Genomic DNA, 20,768 nt, shown 5'->3' on the forward strand with positions numbered 1-20,768 from the left:
ACTTAATGACTGACCCACACAGGCGCCCCCACTGCTCACTTTTCATGTGGGCAGTATGACTTGTCCAGTTTTTCAGTTCTCCCACCCCTGGGAGGGAGAACTTCACTGAAAGAATGAAGAATACTTACCTCAACTAGAATTTAGGTTAACCAAAGCAATTTGAGGTTTTGCTTGAATAACTTGATTTTGTTTGCTTTGGTTTCTTTCTTTTAGTCTTTCTTTTTTTCTTTTTTCTCTTGGTGTATGGGTAGATGAATCTCAAAGCCTATTTTGTTGGGAAGTTGTGTGAGTTACCTATATTTTTAGAATTGGGTTCCTTGCAAAGGAGAGCTTTGTTAATTTAAGGTGGTGGTATAATTGTTATTGGCCAAAACCAAAGCTGATTCTTTTCCGATGCCTGAATTTTCCCCTTCTCCCTCTTTTAAATTCAGTATCCATTTCTTCTCTCTTTTTCTCCCCCTGTCCTATTCTGTTCTTTTATTTTTTATTTTTTTCCTTTAGAAATGTCTCCCCAAGCCCTTGAGTCTCTGTGCTTTCTGACAGAGTGGTGGTAGCTTTGGGTTGGTTGGGTGGAAGAAATTATTTGTGCCTGCTAAACTTCCAGAACAAGGTCCCTTTTTGAACATTAAGCTCAGCCCTAAAGCAATAGTCAATCCACTTAGTATGAAACCACCAATGGTTCCAAAAATCTACCGAGAATTCAGAACTCACCATCTGCTCATGGAAATACCCCCAATAGCATGAACAAGCCGTCTCCTTGAACCAAAGTAAGAAGTGCCCCATCCCCTTAAAGCTCCCTAACTGCTGAGCCTTCTCGGCACCAAGCACACTCACCCTGCCTGCCTGCTTCCAGCATAACTCTGCACCTTTGCACGGCCACCCCCCGACCTTCCCAGGAATTGTTGCCTCAGAGATGCCCACCTTCCCCCGACTTTACCTAGGTTTTGTCTTACACCCTTATTCAGTACTTAATCCCTTCCTCTTTATAAGATATCATTATCTTAAGGTAAAATATCTCTGACTTTTTTCCCCACTATTTTTCTTAATACTAGTGTAATCCCATTGGCCTTCAGAAATTCCCAAGGCTTAGGAGGCCTTGCACTCTCGCTTTGCCAGGCGCCCTGCAGATACCTGCCTCTACCTTCCCCTCCTTTCTGCTGCCCCTCCCCTTCTGCCCACTGGCCCCGTTCCTGGCCGGGCAGCCCTGTCCTCCCGACCTTTCCTTACAAACCCTGCTGCCCCAGGACCTATGTTATAAAGTCAGCCAGAGAAGGGAGAGCAGCTTTCAGGAAAGAAAATCTCATGATCTGAATTCATCTGGGTGAGTTTATACTCTTCTGTGAACATCACTAGATTATTTTCAGTTGGTAAGAATAGAAATCATAGAGTTTCTTTCTCAAGTTATAGTTTTGTGCCACATAACATGCTCTCAACTCTGGCTCTGTTTTTAACGCAAACGAGTCAGTCACTCGGGAGCTCAGGGCTTAAATGTGAAGGCTTAAGGAATTGTCCACAGGGAGGCCTGGCAGCCGCCATGCACCCTATCACCAGTTCAGCGGCACGAGGCCGGCCACTCCTCCTCCTGACACACGACACATGCTTCAGGGGTAGACGCGGACAGGGTCAGAGCCCAGTTTGGCTCACAGGTGGGCATGCCCAGCACTCACGAGCAGTCGTCAGCATTGCTGCCCAAACTAGGGCCCGTACAGCCAGGAATGATCCTCTGTAACTCAGATATTTTTGAAGAAAATGCCAGGGATCTGCTTAGAAGTGCTGCTGCCAAGCAACCAGATTTCCAGAATTAACATTTGGGATTAATAACGTGCCCTGCTTATCAGCCAAGCCCTTTGTTCCCTTACAGTTCTGTATGAGCTTTTCAGCAGCTGTTTCTGAAAGTGATCTCGCCCAGCTGATGCTTTTAATACGCACTGCAAAATTTGATCTGCTTATGAAAATATCTGGAGTGAACTGTAGCCTAGAAAAACAGTAAGCCTGGAAAAGGAGGTGAAATTGAGGTAAAAGGACACAAAGCCAAAGCTAAGGATCCTCTTCACTGGTAAGAATTAGAAGACTTGAGGAAGCATACCAAGAAAATGGCTGGCATTCTGGGCAGGGGCTGAGAGCAGATGCCCACCTGTGGGTTAAATTTCATAGTGACTTCTCATATGAGAGGCACAAATACAAAAAGCAATGTGGAATTACACACTCTTTTTTTTATTGAGGTGTCATTGACATGTAACACTATTAATAGTTTCAGGGGTACGATGTAATGATTCACTGTTTGCATATTACAGTCTCTCTTACAGACTAATTAATATGAGTTCACCAATGTCCAGCCCTCCTCGTTACGTGACCATAGGCTTAACTGCAGTGACATCTTTTCCAATGTGCAGCCTTTCCTACTTTGCTGTGCTCACTAGAATCTAATCTCTTGCTTGGTCTTGGCCACACTTCACATCAAAACTAGTTCATCATCAGCACCCGTACATAGATGTGACAGAGGCAGTTAATAATTGGCATGAAGAGACTTTCCTTTAAATATTTTCAATAAATCATCATTATCCCTTCAGTGTTGACGAATGTTCCCTTGACTAGAGTTAAGTGAGTGATTTTTGTCAGGACTTTAGCACTCCGTAAAGAAACAGTCCATAAGAAAACAACCCTAGGGAGATACTGTTTCGGAGAACAATAATTTGGATTTCTTCCTTTTGTGGCTGTTTGAGATACTGTATTCTATATCTGACTTTTTTTTTTTTTTTAAATCTTTCAACCGATAGGTTCAGCGGTTTGGCAGTTGATTGCATCCTTCCTGAGACTGCCCATCTCAGGAACTCATTGCATTGTTGGTTCTACTATAGGATTCTCACTTGTCGCAATTGGTACACAAGGTGTGCAGTGGATGGAGCTCGTCAAGATTGGTAATTGCCATTTTCTTTTACCTGTCAGAAGCAAAGTTGACATTCTCTAGAGTAAGTTTTATTAAAAGTCACCATTATAATCTATTTTTCCCTTCGAATGTTAAGGTTTAGAAAACAAGACCTATGTGGGTAATACATTTTCCCCTACAATTGCTGCTAATGGAGACTGTGAACTTTTATGTGTTAAATAGTTTTTTAATGCTACTCTTTTCAAATGTCATCTGGCTTGGAAAATCAGTATCTATCTGTTGTTCCCAGACAGAAAAGAAATTTATCTGATTGAAATCAGTCTGTAGTCAGAAAAACTAGGCCCTGGTAAAGAAAATACCTTCCGTGTCCAGGAGGCAGTCATGGCAAAGCCTGGGAGCGAGGCCAGGCTTACTTACTTCACTGCATTCAAGAGGTCTCCTAGTCTGCCCCCACACAGGAGACAATCTAGCGCTCCTTCTGGGTTGTAGGCTGCCCAGCAGGAACGGGTCTGACAGGTCTGATGGTCTGCCTCCTGGCTCTGGCTTTTAGCAAGAGGGAGGAAATCCATTCAGCCCCATAAGTACAGACCCACCCATTCTGAACAACATTCTTTCGCCCCATCTCCATCCACTGGGCTACTCATCCATATAAGAATCACAGTGGCCTCTGGGGGTCTAGGTCAAACAGATCCCTGACCTACCAAGCCAGGGACATAGATGGCCAGGAAAATCACCTTAGATCCCAGGAGGCTTCTACAACAATGTCTCTCAACTCTGGCTGTACTCGAGAATTACCTGGAGAAGCAGTTAAAAAATACCAATGCCTAGAACCCCATTCCAAACCTTTTAAATCAAAATGCTCGGGGTGGAACCTGAACATAACTAGTGTTTGAAAACTCCCCAGATGTTTCCAGTATGCAGCCAGAGATGAGAATTGCTGGGCCATAGTGTCAGGATGGCAGTACCAGGCTGACCTAGGAAAATGAAATGGAAGATGGCTCACCTTTTAAATAGCTTTACTGTTGGAGCAAGGACCAGGTCTCCATATGTGGATGGGTAAGAAGAACAGACAGAAGGAGCTCAGTGGGAATCAAAGGAGACTGTTTTTCTGAGGCCAGGCTCCAGGATCCCTTACCGGATTGTGTGCTGGGAGTGCACTCACTTACTCGGGACTGTGGTCAGCCCTGCCAGGGAAGTGGAGCTGGTTAGGTCCTGCGTCAAGGTGAATAATTCCAGGAATATTTATTAATGTATGTACTGTGTGTTGGTTATCATTCTATTGTATAAATATGACGAGTTATGTAGAAATTTAACGTTCATTAGATTTTTTTTTTTTGATTATTCAGTTGCTTCTTGGTTTATATCTCCACTCTTGTCTGGTTTCATGTCTGGCGTGCTGTTCGTACTGATCAGAATTTTCATCCTAAAGAAGGTAAGTGAGGCTGTTATGTTTTTATTAAGTTTTAGAACTAATTTGGTTCTATTCAATAGAAATTAATAGTTAGGGAGTCAGAGGAATGGTTGTATTTTTACGATGTTAAGGCATATCACCCTGCAAGTTAGAATTAGACTTTATTTTAAAGTAGGCAAAAAGGGGTGTCTGGCTGGCTCAGTCCGTAGAGCATGTCACTCTTGATCTCAGGGTTGTGGGTTCGAGCCCCGCATTGGGTGTAAAGATTACTTAAAAATAAAATCTTTAAAAAAAATAAAGTAGGCAGGATGAGTCGAGGTAGACTACCGAGGGGCTCCCCCAGAAAGCAGCATTATAAATAGTGTTCCGTGCTCTGTGATTTAGTTCATGAGCCAGTGCTCCCAGGCATTGCACGCAGACCTCAAAAAAGGAAAAGTAATTCTTTCCTGAATGTTAAGCAGAACAGAGTGTGATAGTGTGAAGATTTTGAAGTAGACTATCACTAAACACAGCTGGAAAATTTCTTTTCCCAAATATAAAGTGGTTTCTATATTTTAATGGAGAAAGCAAGCTTGAGAGACTGACTTTTTCCTCTCCCGGAGGAAAGGATAAAAAGAAGAAAATATACCTATTGAGGGTAGATTTTATAAAAAATGAAAGGAGATTGAAATTAGAACTTACTGAGATCCCTATTCTAAGGAAAAAAACTCGACTGTATTTTTTTGACCATCAAGGGGTTGTTGCAGTATTTTATACGCCCTAAAGCAGGCCCCAGGTCCCTATGTCACAGCGCACACTGAGCACATCCAGGACAGGCCTTCCCTCAAGTGGATCCTCACTTGAAGACGCCGCTCTTTCCCCTTGGCACTGCCTAGCAGTCTGTTGGAGGGCTCCTTCTCTTGGATCCATACACAGCTACATTCCTTCTCTTGGGTTCTCTCCATACTAATATTTATTTACATCTTGGAAGGTGCCACCCTCTCTTGCCTGCTAGACTTCACTTTTCTGACTTCCTCTGCCTGGAACCCATCCTCACCTGGCAGACTCCTGCTGCTACCCAGTCATCACATGCCACTTCCTTGAAGCCTTTCTTCTCCCACCCAGTTCTGGTTGCTTCCCTCTCTCTCATGCTTCTGCAACGTTCCATGCTTTCTTATCATTGCACTGTGGTGCTGTGTGGTGTTGTATGTCTTGCGTGCTGGCCTGGTTGCCATCGACTATAAGATCTGTGAGAGTAGAACCATGACTGTCTTGCTTACTTTGGTATTCTAGTGCCCAGCGCTGTGCTTGGGAAGACACTGGTATTTAAGAGGGAATGATGGATGCTTAGATAGGTGGTAGATGTTGGATGGACAGATGGAAGGAAGGAAAGAAAGGAGAGAGGGAAAGAAGAAGGGAGGGAGGGAGCCAGGAGGGAGGAGAGAAGACAGGTCTCGAGACAATTGGCATTTGAGTTTTAAGAATAAGTTATTTGAGAAAACATAAGGTGATTCAATTTAAAAAACCCATAAACTCAGCATTCAACACCTTCAGAAGTTTCCGGTGGGAGTCTTTCTTCAGCAACTCTTGTCCTGAGAAAACATTTTGGAAACCAGGGCAGTAGGCATTTGAGCACCCGAGCGTTTCATTTGTAATGGGGCCTGGGTCCTTGTCACGTGGTACATGGCAGATTAGAAGAGTACTGTACCGCATCCCTGGCTCCAGCCCTGGCTCCCAGCTGCTTCCTGTTCACTGGTCTGGCTATGAGTCTCATGCAGTTGAATCCCGTGTGACCCCTGCTCTTACTGGTCCTTCTGCCTCATTACCATTCAACTCAAGCCTCTTGACAAGTGCCGATGACTACTTGAGACATTCCAGAATAGGTTCTTAATGGGTTGTACTGTTCTGCAGACACACTTGATTTCCATACATGTTTGCATTTGATAGTAGGAATCTTAGTCTCTATTTCTCCTTACTCCCGTAGCCCACAGCAGTTGTGATCTCATTTTCCTTTTATCACGGGTGGGTGGCAGTCATATAAATACCGGGGTCTTACACGGTAATTAGAAATTAGTCCCTTCTTGAATTATTTAAGTGACATCTAATGTGCCAGGGCTGTATTGAGTTCCCAGTCCATGTTTTTTTTAAGATTTTATTTATTTATTTGTCAGAGAGAGTGCACAAGCAGGTGGAGCAGAGAGAGAGGGAGAAGCAGACTCCCAGATGAGCACGGAGCCCGATGCAGGACTCGATCCCAGGACCCTGGGATCATGACCTGAGCTGACGGCAGACACTTAACCCACTGAGCCACCCAGGCATTCTCCCAGTCCATATTTTTGCTTCAAGATCTTCTGTAGATCTGCTTAAAACCTTCCATTTCAGGGGCGCCTGGGTAGCTCAGTCGTTAAGCATCTGCCGGCTCAGGTCAGATCCCAGGGTCCTGGGATCGAGCCCCACATTGGGCTCCCTGCTCAGCAGCAAGCCTGCTTCTCCCTCTCCCACTCCCCCTGCTTGTGTTCCCTCTCCCGCTGTGTGTCTGTCAAATAAATAAATAAATAATCTTAATAAAATAAAATAAAAATAACAAATTTATAAAAAAAAAAAACCCTTCCATTTCAGATATTCTCTCAGACGTTATTTAGTGTAAAACATATGCAGTACCACTCTTGTTAAATTATTAGATTTAGGGAATGTACCAGAAGACTAAAGTTGCAGGTAAATGTTTTATTAGACAAAGAACCCACAGTTCTTTTTAACTTTCAGTAGCTGAAGGTTAAATACTACACTTTATGAAAAGATCTTAAAAATCACAACGCATGGTAATATATTTGCTTTATACATTTTAATAGAGCTAAAATGTATTGTGTAATAGGGTGAAGTAAAATCTCACAGTCATGCAGTGGTGTTTAAGTCACTTAGCTCTCTTGGAGCGTCCTCTGAGGGCCAAGTCTCAAAATATTGGTTGCAAGTGGATTTTCAGGGCCAAACCTGAACTTAGCTGGAGTAGTGAGCACCACGGGTTTTTGAAGTAGATGTTGAGCTCTGGGTTTCAGTCCTCAAAGACTGGCCTGACCTCTCAGTTCTCTGTTTCTAAATCTGACATCAGCTCATGTGAGTCCAGCATGTCTGCCGGCCACAGGAGTGCTCCTTGAAACAGTATTTGTGTAGCAGACACGGCCCAAGCTGATGTGCAGCAGATCACACGGCAGGGACACGGCCCGCTGTTCTGGCCACACCACTGTTTGGAAGACTTTCTCGTAACTGTTTTCTGTCATTTCGCCTGTGTTGGCTCCAGAGGCTTCCTGAATCCTGACCTTCCGCTTTATCTCATTATCATACAGGAGGACCCTGTTCCCAATGGCCTGCGGGCACTCCCAGTGTTCTATGCTGCTACAATAGCAATAAATGTGTTTTCCATCATGTACACGGGAGCACCAGGTAAGAATTCCTTGGAAGTTTAAATCCAGCAGGCAAGGCGTATTATTACCTTTGGACTTCACAGTATTGGTTTATTTGGTGCCAGCACTGTTGTTGGCTGACAGTAAAAAAAGCATCATTCATGCTCATTATGGAGTAGGAAAAAGAGTAGTAAATGCATGTCCTTGTTTTAAATACTCAAGAGGTATGTAAAGGACAAAGGCAACAAACAGACTTGCAAGTGAAAAAAGAACTTGAAATCCTCATTCTGCTGTTTGCGCTGCTGTGTAACCGAACTGGAGCAGCCTTCTTCTGCACAGGATCTAACACCATGCACCCCGCTGAGCCGCAGAGGAGTCTGGGGCGGGGGGGTGCGGGGGAGAGGGTCGCACGTGAACAGTAGCGGCCACACATCGGTGACACGCAAGGGAAGCTCTGATGTGGCCCGTGGCGCAAATGCCAAACTCCCTGGCATTTGTCTGACCAAAGAATCCAGTGAGTAGAAGCTACCCCCCCTTTTTTAAAGATGCTGAAACTAGTGGGTGATTTTATTTTCAGAATTACTTCTTCCCATTCTGATGGCTTTTGTTCTTTTTACAAAATGTCTTCGGGGCTTTGGGGTAGGGTCGGGCAGGGTTAAAAGGTGTTTTCTTTTGCATTTTGGATGGCTAAAGAAAAACATATATGGTATTCCTGTTGACAAACATTTCAGTATGGGTGAGCATTCTAATTAAATACTTCTGTACATGTTTTGGTAGAGAGGCTTCCTTCTGTTTCTCTTTGTGGTGGCCTCCTACAGGGAGATCCCAAATATATCTATTTCTGTGGGGATATCTGGAGTCAGCAGATATGTTAGTTTGTGTTATTTTTCTTCTTGATAATGTTCTTTATGGATTAAGATTCAGTTATTGGCCATATTTGACAAAAATCTCCCTCTTTCTGTTCAAAAAGATAAAATTTCTCCTAAATAGCACGTCATAACACAGTTGAGAAGTACCCTCTTCCAAAATGGGGGAATGTCCTTACTGATTCTTCAGACTCAGTGTTCTCAAGGCCATGTTTCTCAGATTTTATTTTATTAGACATATATAATTATGTTTGTATACTTCAGGACTGCAAATAAGAAACTTTCTGAATGAATGTTAACATTATATAACTTTCTGCTTTGGCCTCCCTGCAGCAATCAAAATGTTGATCTTCAGGGTTTAAATGCTCATGGTCAGGACTCCAGACTTTGGGTGGGAGCCTGGGGGTAGAGCGTCACAGCTGCCTTAAGTAAAAAGCACAAAGCTGAAGGCCATGGGGACAAGGAGAGCCGGAGAGGGATGGAAACCTAGCCTCAGATATCAGCAGCCTGGTGGCCCTGGAGGTTTTGTAATTCATGGGCTAGGAAAGGTGTGTGTCACAGACTGTCTTCTCAATATATAAGAAAATTGGAGGCGGGGAGAACACAGCTCCACACCACAGAGTTAATCAACCACCACCAAGTTGAATCTCCCAAAGCATGCACATGGTGCTCGGCTGGCCCTGGAGCGCCAGGAAGGGAGAGAGCCACCGCGGCGCTGCCGTGAGCCTCCCATCTCCTCACTCCTCCGGAGTCTTGTTCTTAACTTTATATTGGCGCCCGGAGCACCAGGTAGCCGGCGAAAAGGCCCAGCGGGTATCAGCGGCCACCTCTCGGCTTAGTGATTTCAGCGACCCAGGGGAGGCTGCCAATGCCTTTGTAGTACCAAGTCCCGGAAATGTGAGTTGGTATAAATCAGGATGATTTATTTTTATTTATGCATTTTGTTTCTTTCTGTCCTCTATTCTTCTTGCTCCTGGTGGTTCTTCTGAATGTCAGAAGTCAACTCTGTGCTTTTAATTAAAATTTGCCTTTTTCTATACTTGGCCTAATTTTTTTCCATCTCTTCTTTCTTATTTCCTCCCTGTTTGCTGCAGTTTTGCTGAAAGAATCTTCTGAGTGGAGTAGTAAATATTGTAGAGAAAATGAAGCTGTATGATGGATGAGACACTAAGGATAATATCAGTACTTCATAGGGAGGTTGTAAGAAATAAAGAGTGCTGAAGTGCTGAATTGTAGTGCGCTGAATTGCACATGAGTTAGTCCTCTTGGTCCCCGGAGCTCCTCTGGGACACTGGCCGTGCAGACCGGGAAGGGAAGCACAGCGGGGCCGAGTCTCCAAGCGCACGTAACGAGGGAGGTAGAGAATCCTAGTCCCGGGCCCTGGGTTCCGCGTGATGACATTACACCGCCGCATGACGACATTACACCGCCGCATGACACAGCGCGGGTTGGACACCTGCCGTACCGTTCCTGGTCCCTCCTGTCACCACGAATGACAGTGCTGGGCATGGAGCCTACTTAAAAATACACCAGCCTTTATACATTCTTTCCTTTCTTTTCACTCTCTTTACAAATGGCTTCTAATAGGAGCGCCCGGGTGGCTCAGTGGGTTAAGCGTCCAACTCTTGATTTTGGCTCAGGTCATGATCTCAGGGTTGTGAGAAGGGAGCCCCGCAGTGGCCTCGCTGGGCATGGAGCCTGCTTAGGATTCTCTCTCTCCCTCTGCCCCTGCCCCAGCTCACTCTCTTGCTCTCTCTTTCTCTCTCTCTCAAAAAAAGGGGGGGCTTCTAATACATTTAGAAGCCTGGTTCTATGTTCATATATATTTAATATACAGGTAGTATAAAGAGGGTAGCTACCTCTTTAATTAGGGATATTGAAACATCTGCACAAGAATCTCAAAGATCATTCCTCATTTGAGAGCACAGACTATAGTCCCAGTGTTGGAGTTAACATTGGGCAGCCATGCTGTCAGGAAATCACATCCTACCTCTCTGAGCCTCTGTGCGTCATGATAAAGTGAGGACAGCAGGAGGACTTCCGTGAAAGGGCCACCATACTATGTGAGATAATGCAGGCAGGGTGCGGACACGGTGCCTGGCCCATAGTGACTTGTAATATGTGCTAGGGCTATTTTGTGACTGTCAATCATAAGAAGTAGCCTCATCTTTTCCGCCTTAAGTTGCCAGTATATCCTGACTCATCCTGTCTTTTTATTTTTTCCACACACGTTGGTTTGGAAAGCTTCTTACTTGAAGTTTTCCGGGGGCAGGGGAGGTTACCTAGAGGAGAAAGAAAGATAAGAAGGTCATTTTGCTTCCCCACTGAGGCAGAAAGGACTTTGCTAATATTTTGGTTCCTGGGGCATGTTTGTAGACTATCCAGTAGGTGCGTCCGGATCTTCTGTTTCTTTAAACAAAGGTTAACTTTTGCCCTTCAAAGCGGACTTTGTCTACTCCTCCCTTACGCGGGAGCTCTGCTTCGTAACAGTGGTGTCATATTTGGTGATAAGGCTCAGCTGAGAAGGGTCCCTTCGACAGTGACTCAGTCATCCTCCTTTCAAAATCTGCCTGCCTTCCTGCTGGTCTGGAATTTATTCCTCCTAGTTTCCTTCCTTCCTTAGAACATTTCCATTCAACATGTAAGTGCCTCAGAGGTAAAAGGAAGGAACGAAATTCTCTAATAAATGAGGAGCGGCATTAATCTTACCCTGTTTCAGCTGTAAGAACTTTTGATAAATAGCATTTTTACGCATGGACATGACTTCAGTGGGGCTCGTTGGCTGTTGAGATCTAGTGCTGTGTTTTGATTTCCTCTGCTCCTCCATTCTAAATTATTTTGAACTTGTTTATATCTTAGGCTGAGTTTGATTTGTTTTACTTTGCATTTGACATGACTTCTCAAATAAAAGTCATTCTTCTACTTCAAAGCCTGAGCACTTTAAAAAACTGTCTCTGCATTTTTGTCCTTAAAAAAATAATTTGCAAGAAGCAAAAATAACTTTAGGAAATAAAGTGCTCACTTGGATTGGATATAAGCCTGAGGTTTATTTGTAATGAAAAAGTCTTCAGTTGTGTGGGACCTGGTTTTGTGAGTGCCGAAATTCATTGCATGCTTCTTTGAGCTGTCAGAGCTGATAGGCTAAGTATGCCTCTGGTGGTTGTGTTTAACTTCCGAGTTGAAGCGTGGTCCCCCGCCCAGCAGCATCAGCATCTGCACGTGAGGTAAAGGGGTATGTGTGTGTGTGACTGTGGAGAGATGTCCACAGTGTATTGTATGTGGGAAATGAAATCACAGAACAATATATACAGTATGATCCTACATCTGTTCATTTTTTTTAAAAAGAAAGATTCTCAAAAACATTCTACACTGTATGTTTATATTTAGAAAATACCTGGAAAGAGACACACAAAATAGTTAACAGAGTTTCTCTGGAAAGTAGGTTCAAGAAAGAAGAGTGATGAGGAATTTTCATATTTGTACATCATACGGTTTTGTACTGATATTTTCATAATAAGCGTATGTTATATATAAAATTAGAGAAGAAGAAGAAAGGCTTTAGAGAGATGCTGAGGAGTGGGGGTATAAGGGAAGTAATATAGTTAACATGCTGTTGGTTTTATAGGAGTTGTATTTATTCTATAGATTCTAATAATGGCCATCATAGGTGGAAAACGAAGTATAACAAAGTAATGAACCCGGAAGATAGTGTTTCTGAAGAGTCTCCTGCATATTCTGATCTTGGGGGGATTTGGGATGGAACTGTAAAGATGTTTGAGGTTAGAGCTGCATCCCTATTCATCACATCCTAGCTGTTGAGAAACTAGAAGGAGCTTGAGCTGCACGGCTGTCGAGTGCCTGGGCTGGGCCTCGCAGCCCCGGTGCCCGTGTGGGCATCCGTGTGGGCTCCTGAGGCCACTCCTGGCCCAGGGAAGGGAGTGGTTCGCGCCGTGTCCATGGAGTGAAGAGGTGCCCCGTGTCTTACTGCCAGTTTAAGTTTCATGATTATTGGAAAACAGTTTGAGATCCTCACAGGAAGACAAGGCAAAGGAGTTTTGTCAAAAGTTTTGTCTTGGATGTGCATTGATTTAAGTGCCTTTCTACACTGAATTTTTCTTTTAAATATTTTATTTATTTATTTATTTGACAGAGAGAGACACAGCGAGAGAGGGAACACAAGCAGGGGGAGTGGGGAGGGAGAAGCAGGCTCCCTGCAGAGCAAGGAGCCTGATGTGGGGCTCGATCCCAGGACCCTGGGATTGTGACCTGAGCCAAAGGCGGACACTTAACTGACTGAGCCATCCAGGCACCTCCCTACACTGAATTTTTGTACTTAACTGTTTGTTATCCATGAAACTCGATTTTATATATTCAGTACCAATCACAGCTGTGTGATGTAACTGTCCGTTTGCATGTGAATCTTTGTGTTGATTTGCTGCCCTGATACATTACTAAATTGCTGGAATAATTTGGTCAGATCCAAATTCTGTCCCCATTCTGCTCCTCTCTGCTCTATCAGTGACTTTCCCCATCTTCCTGCATTCCTTCCGTTTTTCTCTTCCTTGATTTTCTTACTGTCTCGGCCCCACTTCCACCCTCAGTGAGGTGTTCACCCCCGACTCTCCCTACCAGTTTCCCGTGACTTAGGGGGATTGCAGAGCTTTCTGGCCACTTCCCAGGCCAAACTGATGGCAAAAGAGATTGTGATGATAGAGCTACAAAGGCAGGTGGTGCTGTGGCTTATTGTCTACGCCAAGGATCAAAAGTCTTGTAGCCAGCCTCAGTTTCTCTTTTTTGGATGTTGGTCCTGACACCTCAGGATTCCCACGAGACACCAGCAGAAAGCGTGGAGATGGGCTTGGAAGGAACACAGAAAGCAGCCCTTCTCTGCTTTTGTTGTGGGCTGTGCTCAGCACAGATGGAAAAAAAATAGTGCCCGAGAGCAAACATGCTCACTCATTTAAAATAGCTAGATAGATTATAGAGAGGTAGATAATACATAAAATCTATGAAGAGATTGTTTCTCTTCCCACAGCATCCAGGGCTTGCCTCTCTTACATCAGATTCACACAATGAAGCTACAAGTGGCATAGTTAACAATTTTATCAACAACTAAACCAGAAGGCACAAAGGAAACCTCTTCAAAAACCAAATACTTGGGCTGCCTGGGTGGCTCAGTTGGTTAAGCGTCTGCCGGGGTCCTGAGATCAAGCCCTATATCGGGCTCCCTGCTCAGCAGGGAGTCTGCTTCTCCCTCTACCCTTCCCCTCCTGCCCATGATCTCTCTCTCTCTCCCTCAAAAAAAAAAAAAAAAAAAAACTTTTAAGCTATAAGAATGATTGGTACTGTTCTTAGCTGATCGGTTCGATATTGGTAATTACCAGTTACTACCCAGTTTGGCAAGAACCAGCTTTGGCGTGATCTTTTATCACATGTATTAAGACGCTGACGTGAAGTTGTAGAGCAGAAGGCAGGAAGCCGGGACCCGCGGGCACAGCGCAGTAAGGGCAGCCCGAGTGGTTTTACGGGTGGCAGATTGAGGGGCAGAGCCTGAGCTGGGGCTGGGCTGCCAGCTAACAGGGCACAGCCCCACCTGAGTCCACAGCTTTCTGATGTTAGAGTGAGCGTTAGGACTGGAATAGTCTAGCTCCTGAGTGTCTGTACTCCCTCCAGTGACCCCTTAGCTATAATTAAGCTAGGTGATTCTGGGTTTTTGTTTTCCCTATTTATATATGCTAATCCTGGCTCTCACTTACAGTATTAACTACCCATTCTACCTCCTACAGTTACCGAAATGTTTAATAATACCTTAATTGAATAACTTTGAGTGGGTTTGTATGTTTGAAATGGTTAACAGTGTAACAAAGCCTGCATCATTAAAGATTTATTTAATCCAAGAGCAACGAGCAAGGTTTTAAATAGTGTATTCCTTTAAAACTTTTAAAACATGTTCAACAATTTACAAAAGTGACATGCTTATCATTTGTTGTCCAAGTTAACATTACAAAAGTATATGTAGTGAGAAGTGAAAACCCCCTCCAATTTCCTGTCTCTCTACAGGAGTAGCCATTGTATCATTCTAGAACTTTTTCTATACACTTGTGCATATGGTAATAGTATAAATATGGGGTTTTCTTTTTTAAACATGAATTGGATCATGGTATACATCCAGGCAGCCTTTCTTACTTACTAGGTTGTGGGCCTCTTCCTTATCAGTATATAGAGATCTACCTCATTTTTATGACTCTGTCCTATAATTATTTCACGTTTCCATAACGATGCAGGTATTTGTTGTCTCGCATATTCTTACTGTTACAAATAATGCCATGGAAGGATTCTTGTACGCGTCTGCTCGTTCCTGTGCAAGCATGCTTGTTTAAGTTGAAAACCTGTGAATGCGGGTGAAATGTTGCCTGTTGCCACCAGTGACAGAAGATGTACAGAATGCAGAGTGACGAGTTCTGGAGACAGAACAGTGCAAGGAAAATGTGATGTTCCTAAGCCACGTGCACTTCTGCCTTTTTATTGGCTAATGTAATTGCAACTTAGTGCGCATTATTGAATTTTAATGAAAAATTTTTCTATGTTGTAATTCCATGAGTTGACACTTCAAAGAAGAGTTAAGTTCGAAGGTCAATGTCTTTTGAAAAAACTTTTGTTTCCAAGCTGACTTTAAAAGGGTTTGTGTATGTGGTCAGAGTGTCATGGCCATTTAAAGCAGAGCTGCTGACTCCTCAGAAACCCAAACAGGCAGCAGTCAGCAGCTGTGTGATGTGAGGGTTCCAGACCTCAGCTTCTCGCTGCCCTGGAGGGGGCCGGTGGCAGGGCGGAAGACAGCAGAGTCCCTTCTTGGCTGTGCTTGTCCACTCTGGAATCTTGCTGTTGAGATAATGTGTAAATGGTTTTATTCCAACTTAATACACTGTCTGCGCCACGTTGGTAAAATGTTAATAGTTGGCTTACTACTCAGTTTAACCACATATTGACAAGGTGTAGTGTGTCTTAAACACACATCTTCTTACCCCCAAAACTATAGCATATTTTTTTGGTTAAGAGTTTTATTAAATATAGAGTCCAGGTGATTCATTTTGGATTTAGGAAATGTAAAGTATGTTGATATGAGGCTTGACCTTTCAGAAAGAATCCACTGACAACACGACTGTCCTTCTTCCTTCCCAGTGCTTGGCCTGTCCCTTCCCATATGGGCAATAGCACTCATCTCCTTTGGTGTTGCGCTGCTCTTTGCCCTTTTTGTATGGCTCTTTGTGTGTCCATGGATGCGGAGGAAAATAGCAGGTAAGGGCTTTTTTTTATTCCTCTGATTTACAAAATCCCTGGTTCCTGGGGCTTCAGGTATAATCCATAATCACCCTTACTAACACAGGAAACTGAAAACATGGATGAGTCTAGAACATAGCACTGAGATACATGCCCCATCCTTGTCTCTTGGCTCCTGACTGCTTTCCCGCTCAAACTTGTTCTTGGTAACTTGTGACTTGAGTGAGCAGTAAGGTCCTGGTTGCCTCGGATAACTGGAAGTTGACTGTTTGGTCAGGTTCTGTCAGCCCGATGAAAAACAGTAGTCTTCAGGGAAATGCAAATTAACACTATAATAAGATATTAGTTCACACCCACAGGATTGGCTAAAACTGAATAAACTAGTATTTTGAACTGTTGATGAAGAAGTGGAATAACAGAATTTTCATGCATTTATGGTGAAAAATGGCACAACCACTTTGGAAATTAGAAGTTTCCTGTAAAGTTAAGCATACATTTACCACATGACCCAGTAATTCCACTCCTAGGAATTTATCCAAGAAAAATGAATATACACATCCATAACAAGACTTGTATGCAATCATTCTGTCCTAATAGCCAGAAACTAGAAACAGCCCCAGTGTTCCTAAATAGGTGAAAGGATGACCAAACTGTGGTATATTCATACAGTAGAAGCCTGCTTAGCACTCAAGAGAATGAACTACCCACAACATAATGAATTGCACAGACGTTGTTTTGAGCATAAGAAGCCAGCTACAAAAGAGTACGTACTGTATGATTCTAGGGGGGAAATTAATCTATAGCAATAGAAACCAGTGGGTGCTGGAGATGGTGGGGAGTTTCAGTAGACTGATGGCAAAGGGGCACATGGGAACATTCCATGGACATGAAAATGTTCTCTGTCCCAGTTGGGGGAGTGTTTTTAGGGTGTACTCATCACAGGTCATCTGCCTGTACACTTAAAATGTATGAATTTTATTATGTATAAATTACGTCTCGACATAAACAATTTTTTTAAAAAGAAGAATATGGGTCAGAAAGTTGCCAGAGTTGTTTTTCTGTCACTAGCAACATAATTCCAAGCCTCGAGGCCACATGCTTTTATAGGGCTCTCAAAAGAAAAGAAGTATTTACTTTTGGCCTCAGAGTGTGCCTTACAATTGTGTTTCAGTGTGGACATGTCTGACTTTGAAAACCCATATTTCAAAGAAGAGCAAAACGAATGAGGAGACATACCATATTCATGAATTGGAAGACCCAGTGGAGTTACGATGTCAGTTCTTGTCAAATTGCCCTCTAGATTTAATACATTTTAAATTAAAATCCCAGCAAGATATGTGGTAGATTTAGACAAGTTACTTTTAAAATCTATATGGAAAGGTAAAGGAACTAGAATAGCCAAAAACAATTTTAAAAAAGAACAAGTTGGAGGATTCATACTACTCGACTCAGACTTAATATAAAGCAACCAGACCGTGTGGTATGAGTGAAAAGATAGATAACCCATATTAATAGAACAGACTAGAGTCCAGAGATAGACCCACACAAATACAGCACATTACTTTTCAACAAAGTACAGAGGCACTGCAATGGAGAAGGAGACATCTTTCAACAAATGGTATTAGAACACTTGGACATCTATATGCAAAAAAAAGAACCTCGACCTAAGCCTCACACCTGTAAAAAAACAACTCAAAGCGCATCATAGATTTAAATGAAAATAGAAAGTGGTAAGACTTTTAGGGAAAAAAATAAAATGCATAAAATTTGTCCATATTTTTTTGAGCCATTCAGATTGGTGTGTAGTGGTATCTTGTGATTTTAATTTGCACTTCCGTGATGACTAACAATGTGGAGTACTTTTCCATGGACTTATTTGCCATTTATATAGCTTTACTGATGAAGTGTGTGTTCAAATTTTTTGCTCATTTTGTAACTGCACTATTTTCGAAGATTTCTCTGTGTTCTGAATATAAGTCCTTTGTCAGAGGATTTGCAAATACTTCCTCCTAATCCGTATCTTGTCTTTTCATTCCCTTAGTAGTGTTTCTCACAGAGCAATAGTTTTTAATCTTGATGAAGTGCGGTTTACCAACTTTTTTTATAAATTGTGTTTTGGGTGTCACATCTAAAAATTCTTTGTTTCACCCACTAACAAAAGTTTTTTCCCCTTTCTAAAATTTTTATAAAAATCACAAATTCTGTGGTTTCATTTATGTGATAGTCTGAAACAGACAAAACTGTAGGGACAGAGACCAGGTCAGTGGTTGCCAAGGAGCTGGGCAAGGGGTCTGACTACCCAGGGAGCTTTAGGAGGTGATAGAACCTCTCTGCACCCTGATTGTGGGGGGGGTTACATGGATCTAGACACCTCTTAGAATCAGGACAGACACACACATAGGCACATAGTCAACTTACTGCATATAAATTTAAACAAAAACTAAAAAGATGCACATTAATACATACAACTTCAGACTAAATGGTGTAAAGCCACATCAATAACGGGTTGATAACTGGCTGCTGCTGCTTCCCTCATGTAGCCCCGCTCCCTGCTCTCTGCTGAGAATAAATATCACCTCCTCTGTTCATACAGAGTCCTTGCCTAAGATGAGCCCCTTAAAACAGGCCGCTGGCCTGATTTTACCCCCTACTTAAATGCTTTGATGTTTAAAGACTTCCTACTGTCTGAACATTCTTGTCAAATAGACTATAAAATCTTTGCTTTCCAGCTTAAGGCTATTAATATGACAGCAGGAAACTGATATTGCCCCCCGTTCTAGCTTCCCTTTTTTTTTTTTTGCCAATGCCATATTTTGATATTTTCACTATGTGTTTCTTGTTCGGTTGTTTTAAGTACACACTAGTGATTAAGGACATGGACCATAGAACTAAACTGCCTGTATTTTACCACCTGGGTGACTCTGGGCAAATGGCTTAGTCTCTCTGTACCTCGGTGTGCTCATTAATATAAAGCAGAAAATAATGAAACCTGTATCGTGTAAGCGTTAACAATTTTTGCTTAATTATTAAATAATTGTAATCTTTACAAATATTACTTCTCCCATTTTGATTATAAGTACCTTGTGGTCGGAGATCTGTGTGTACCTTTCTTTGTTCCCTGTACTACAGAACAGAAGTGTAGTTTTGGAAGATGTGTGTGTGTTTCTTCTGACTCTCTAGATAGAGAGAGGTGATGGAGATTCTGTGAGTGTATCCAGTAGAGGAACTGAGAAGAATACTTGCATTTTAGTTCTGTAGGTGAGAGCTTAGGTATTTGCCCAGGAGAATTTACAAGTAGCGAGATCATTAAATCAGCCATACCACTTATCAGATCTGATTAAAAAGAATGCTACAGAGCTTTCAAGCAGCTTTTTAAAAAAAATCCGTTCTCTCTTATGAAAGTAAAGAGTTTTTTAAAGTAAGTAGGATCTCTCTGTTCCTTTTTGGAGGATGATTTACTTGTTTCCTAAGATTTGGTGACCTGAAGAAATCAGAGACCAATAATTTAATGAACAGAAGAAAACCAAACAGACTAAAAGTAATATCTCTGAAGACAAAAAGGATAAACAGTTCAGTGATTTTGAGGTTAGTTTAAGAAAACAGAAGGCCAGTCCAGATGGTTGTAGGATTACAGAATGCAAGCCCTGGAAGGGACCGTGGGGACCAGATCTAGGCCTCTCTATTTGTTGGTGTTGGAGGAGATGAGGCCTGAGCCCCCCTCTTGTCCTCAGTAGCTGAATTTTTCTGGCTCAGGTTTCCTGGATAATTGAACTCTCCACTTTATTTTTTCTATCTAGCTATAACTATTTTTTTTTCATTTCCAAAGTAACTACTGAAGTATAAAGATAAATATTCATTTTTTAATAACAAGAACTCTATTTCACCATTTTCATTTATGACTATATTTTCTTTAGGCAAATTACAAAAAGAAGCCGCTTTATCGCGAGTGTCTGATGAAAGCCTCGGGAAAATTCAGGAAGCGGATTCCCCGGTATTTAAAGAGCTGCCAGGTGCCAAGGCCAATGACGACAGCACTGTCCCTCTCACGGGGCCTGCAGGGGAGCCAGCTGGGACCTCAGAAGGCACGTCAGTGGGAAACCACCCCCGGGCCTCCTACGGTAAGACGTGTGCAGAGGATTTGGGTTTGCGTAGTTGGCAGAAGGCAGTTCTGGGGGACACCAGCCAGGCCGGCCTATGGGTGGTTGGGTCTTAATGCACAAAAGCGCTCCCCAGTTTCATGTTTTGGGAGAACCCAGGCTAAAGATGTCTCAGGAGACCAGGCAGTCAACAGAGCAGGCTCACTCTGGGCCTGTGATTTTCTTCCAAGAGCTATTTCTGGTCTCATGGCGGGGCCCGCACACCTGCACACACTGCCTCCATGCTGCTGGGCTCGGCCTGCTGCGCGCGCATCCTCCAGGGTGCCGTCACCCAGCTGCCAGAGGTTGGCCCTTCCAGCTCCCTAAGTGTGCCTTCCTCCCAGAAGACACAAAGAGAAAGCTGAAATTGGAACCAAGGAGGTCGTCCTACTGTAGAATCACAGAAACCTCAGAAAACATCGAGATTGTCCTGCGGCGGGGGTGTTCTTTTGTCTCCTAACATTTGTGGAGAATGATGGGCGAAGCACCAGGCTCTGCCAAGCCTGTCTGGGCAGCTCCCCGCCTCCCTGCAAGGTGGGGCCCTGGCACCTGCTTTCGCTTCCCGTAGGTGCGGTCTCCGACGTGGCCCAAAGAAAGCAAATGGATTTTGCCCCACTGATCTGACAGATAAGTGCCTCTGACAGTCATGATTGGCCTTTAAGGAGCACCTAAAATATCTGTCTCACAGTGAACTGGATTTTGTCCCTCGTGTATGAAGTTTCCCCAAGATAAGTTCCTTATAAGGATTCTCCCTTTATTGGGTTACTAGAAACAGGAAAGAGTGCTGTGGTAATTTCTAGAAGACACTTTTGA

At 43.2% G+C, this 20,768-nt stretch overlaps 1 protein-coding gene across 5 annotated transcripts in view; it reads left to right on the plus strand.

Annotated features, from left to right (window-relative positions):
* The window catches only part of SLC20A2 (solute carrier family 20 member 2), a 104,974-nt gene that overhangs the window by 59,358 nt on the left and 24,848 nt on the right, over positions 1-20,768 (plus strand). For all 5 annotated transcript variants that reach the window (XM_027599914.1, XM_027599913.1, XM_027599915.1 and 2 more), the window contains 5 exons: positions 2,778-2,918; positions 4,234-4,319; positions 7,619-7,715; positions 15,721-15,837; positions 19,734-19,937. In XM_027599914.1, coding sequence (XP_027455715.1) covers positions 2,778-2,918; positions 4,234-4,319; positions 7,619-7,715; positions 15,721-15,837; positions 19,734-19,937 — 645 coding nt within the window. The remainder of the gene's footprint in view (positions 1-2,777; positions 2,919-4,233; positions 4,320-7,618; positions 7,716-15,720; positions 15,838-19,733; positions 19,938-20,768) is intronic.

The sequence above is a fragment of the Zalophus californianus genome, chromosome 2 (assembly GCF_009762305.2).
Source record: "Zalophus californianus isolate mZalCal1 chromosome 2, mZalCal1.pri.v2, whole genome shotgun sequence".
Taxonomy (NCBI): Eukaryota; Metazoa; Chordata; class Mammalia; order Carnivora; family Otariidae; genus Zalophus; species Zalophus californianus.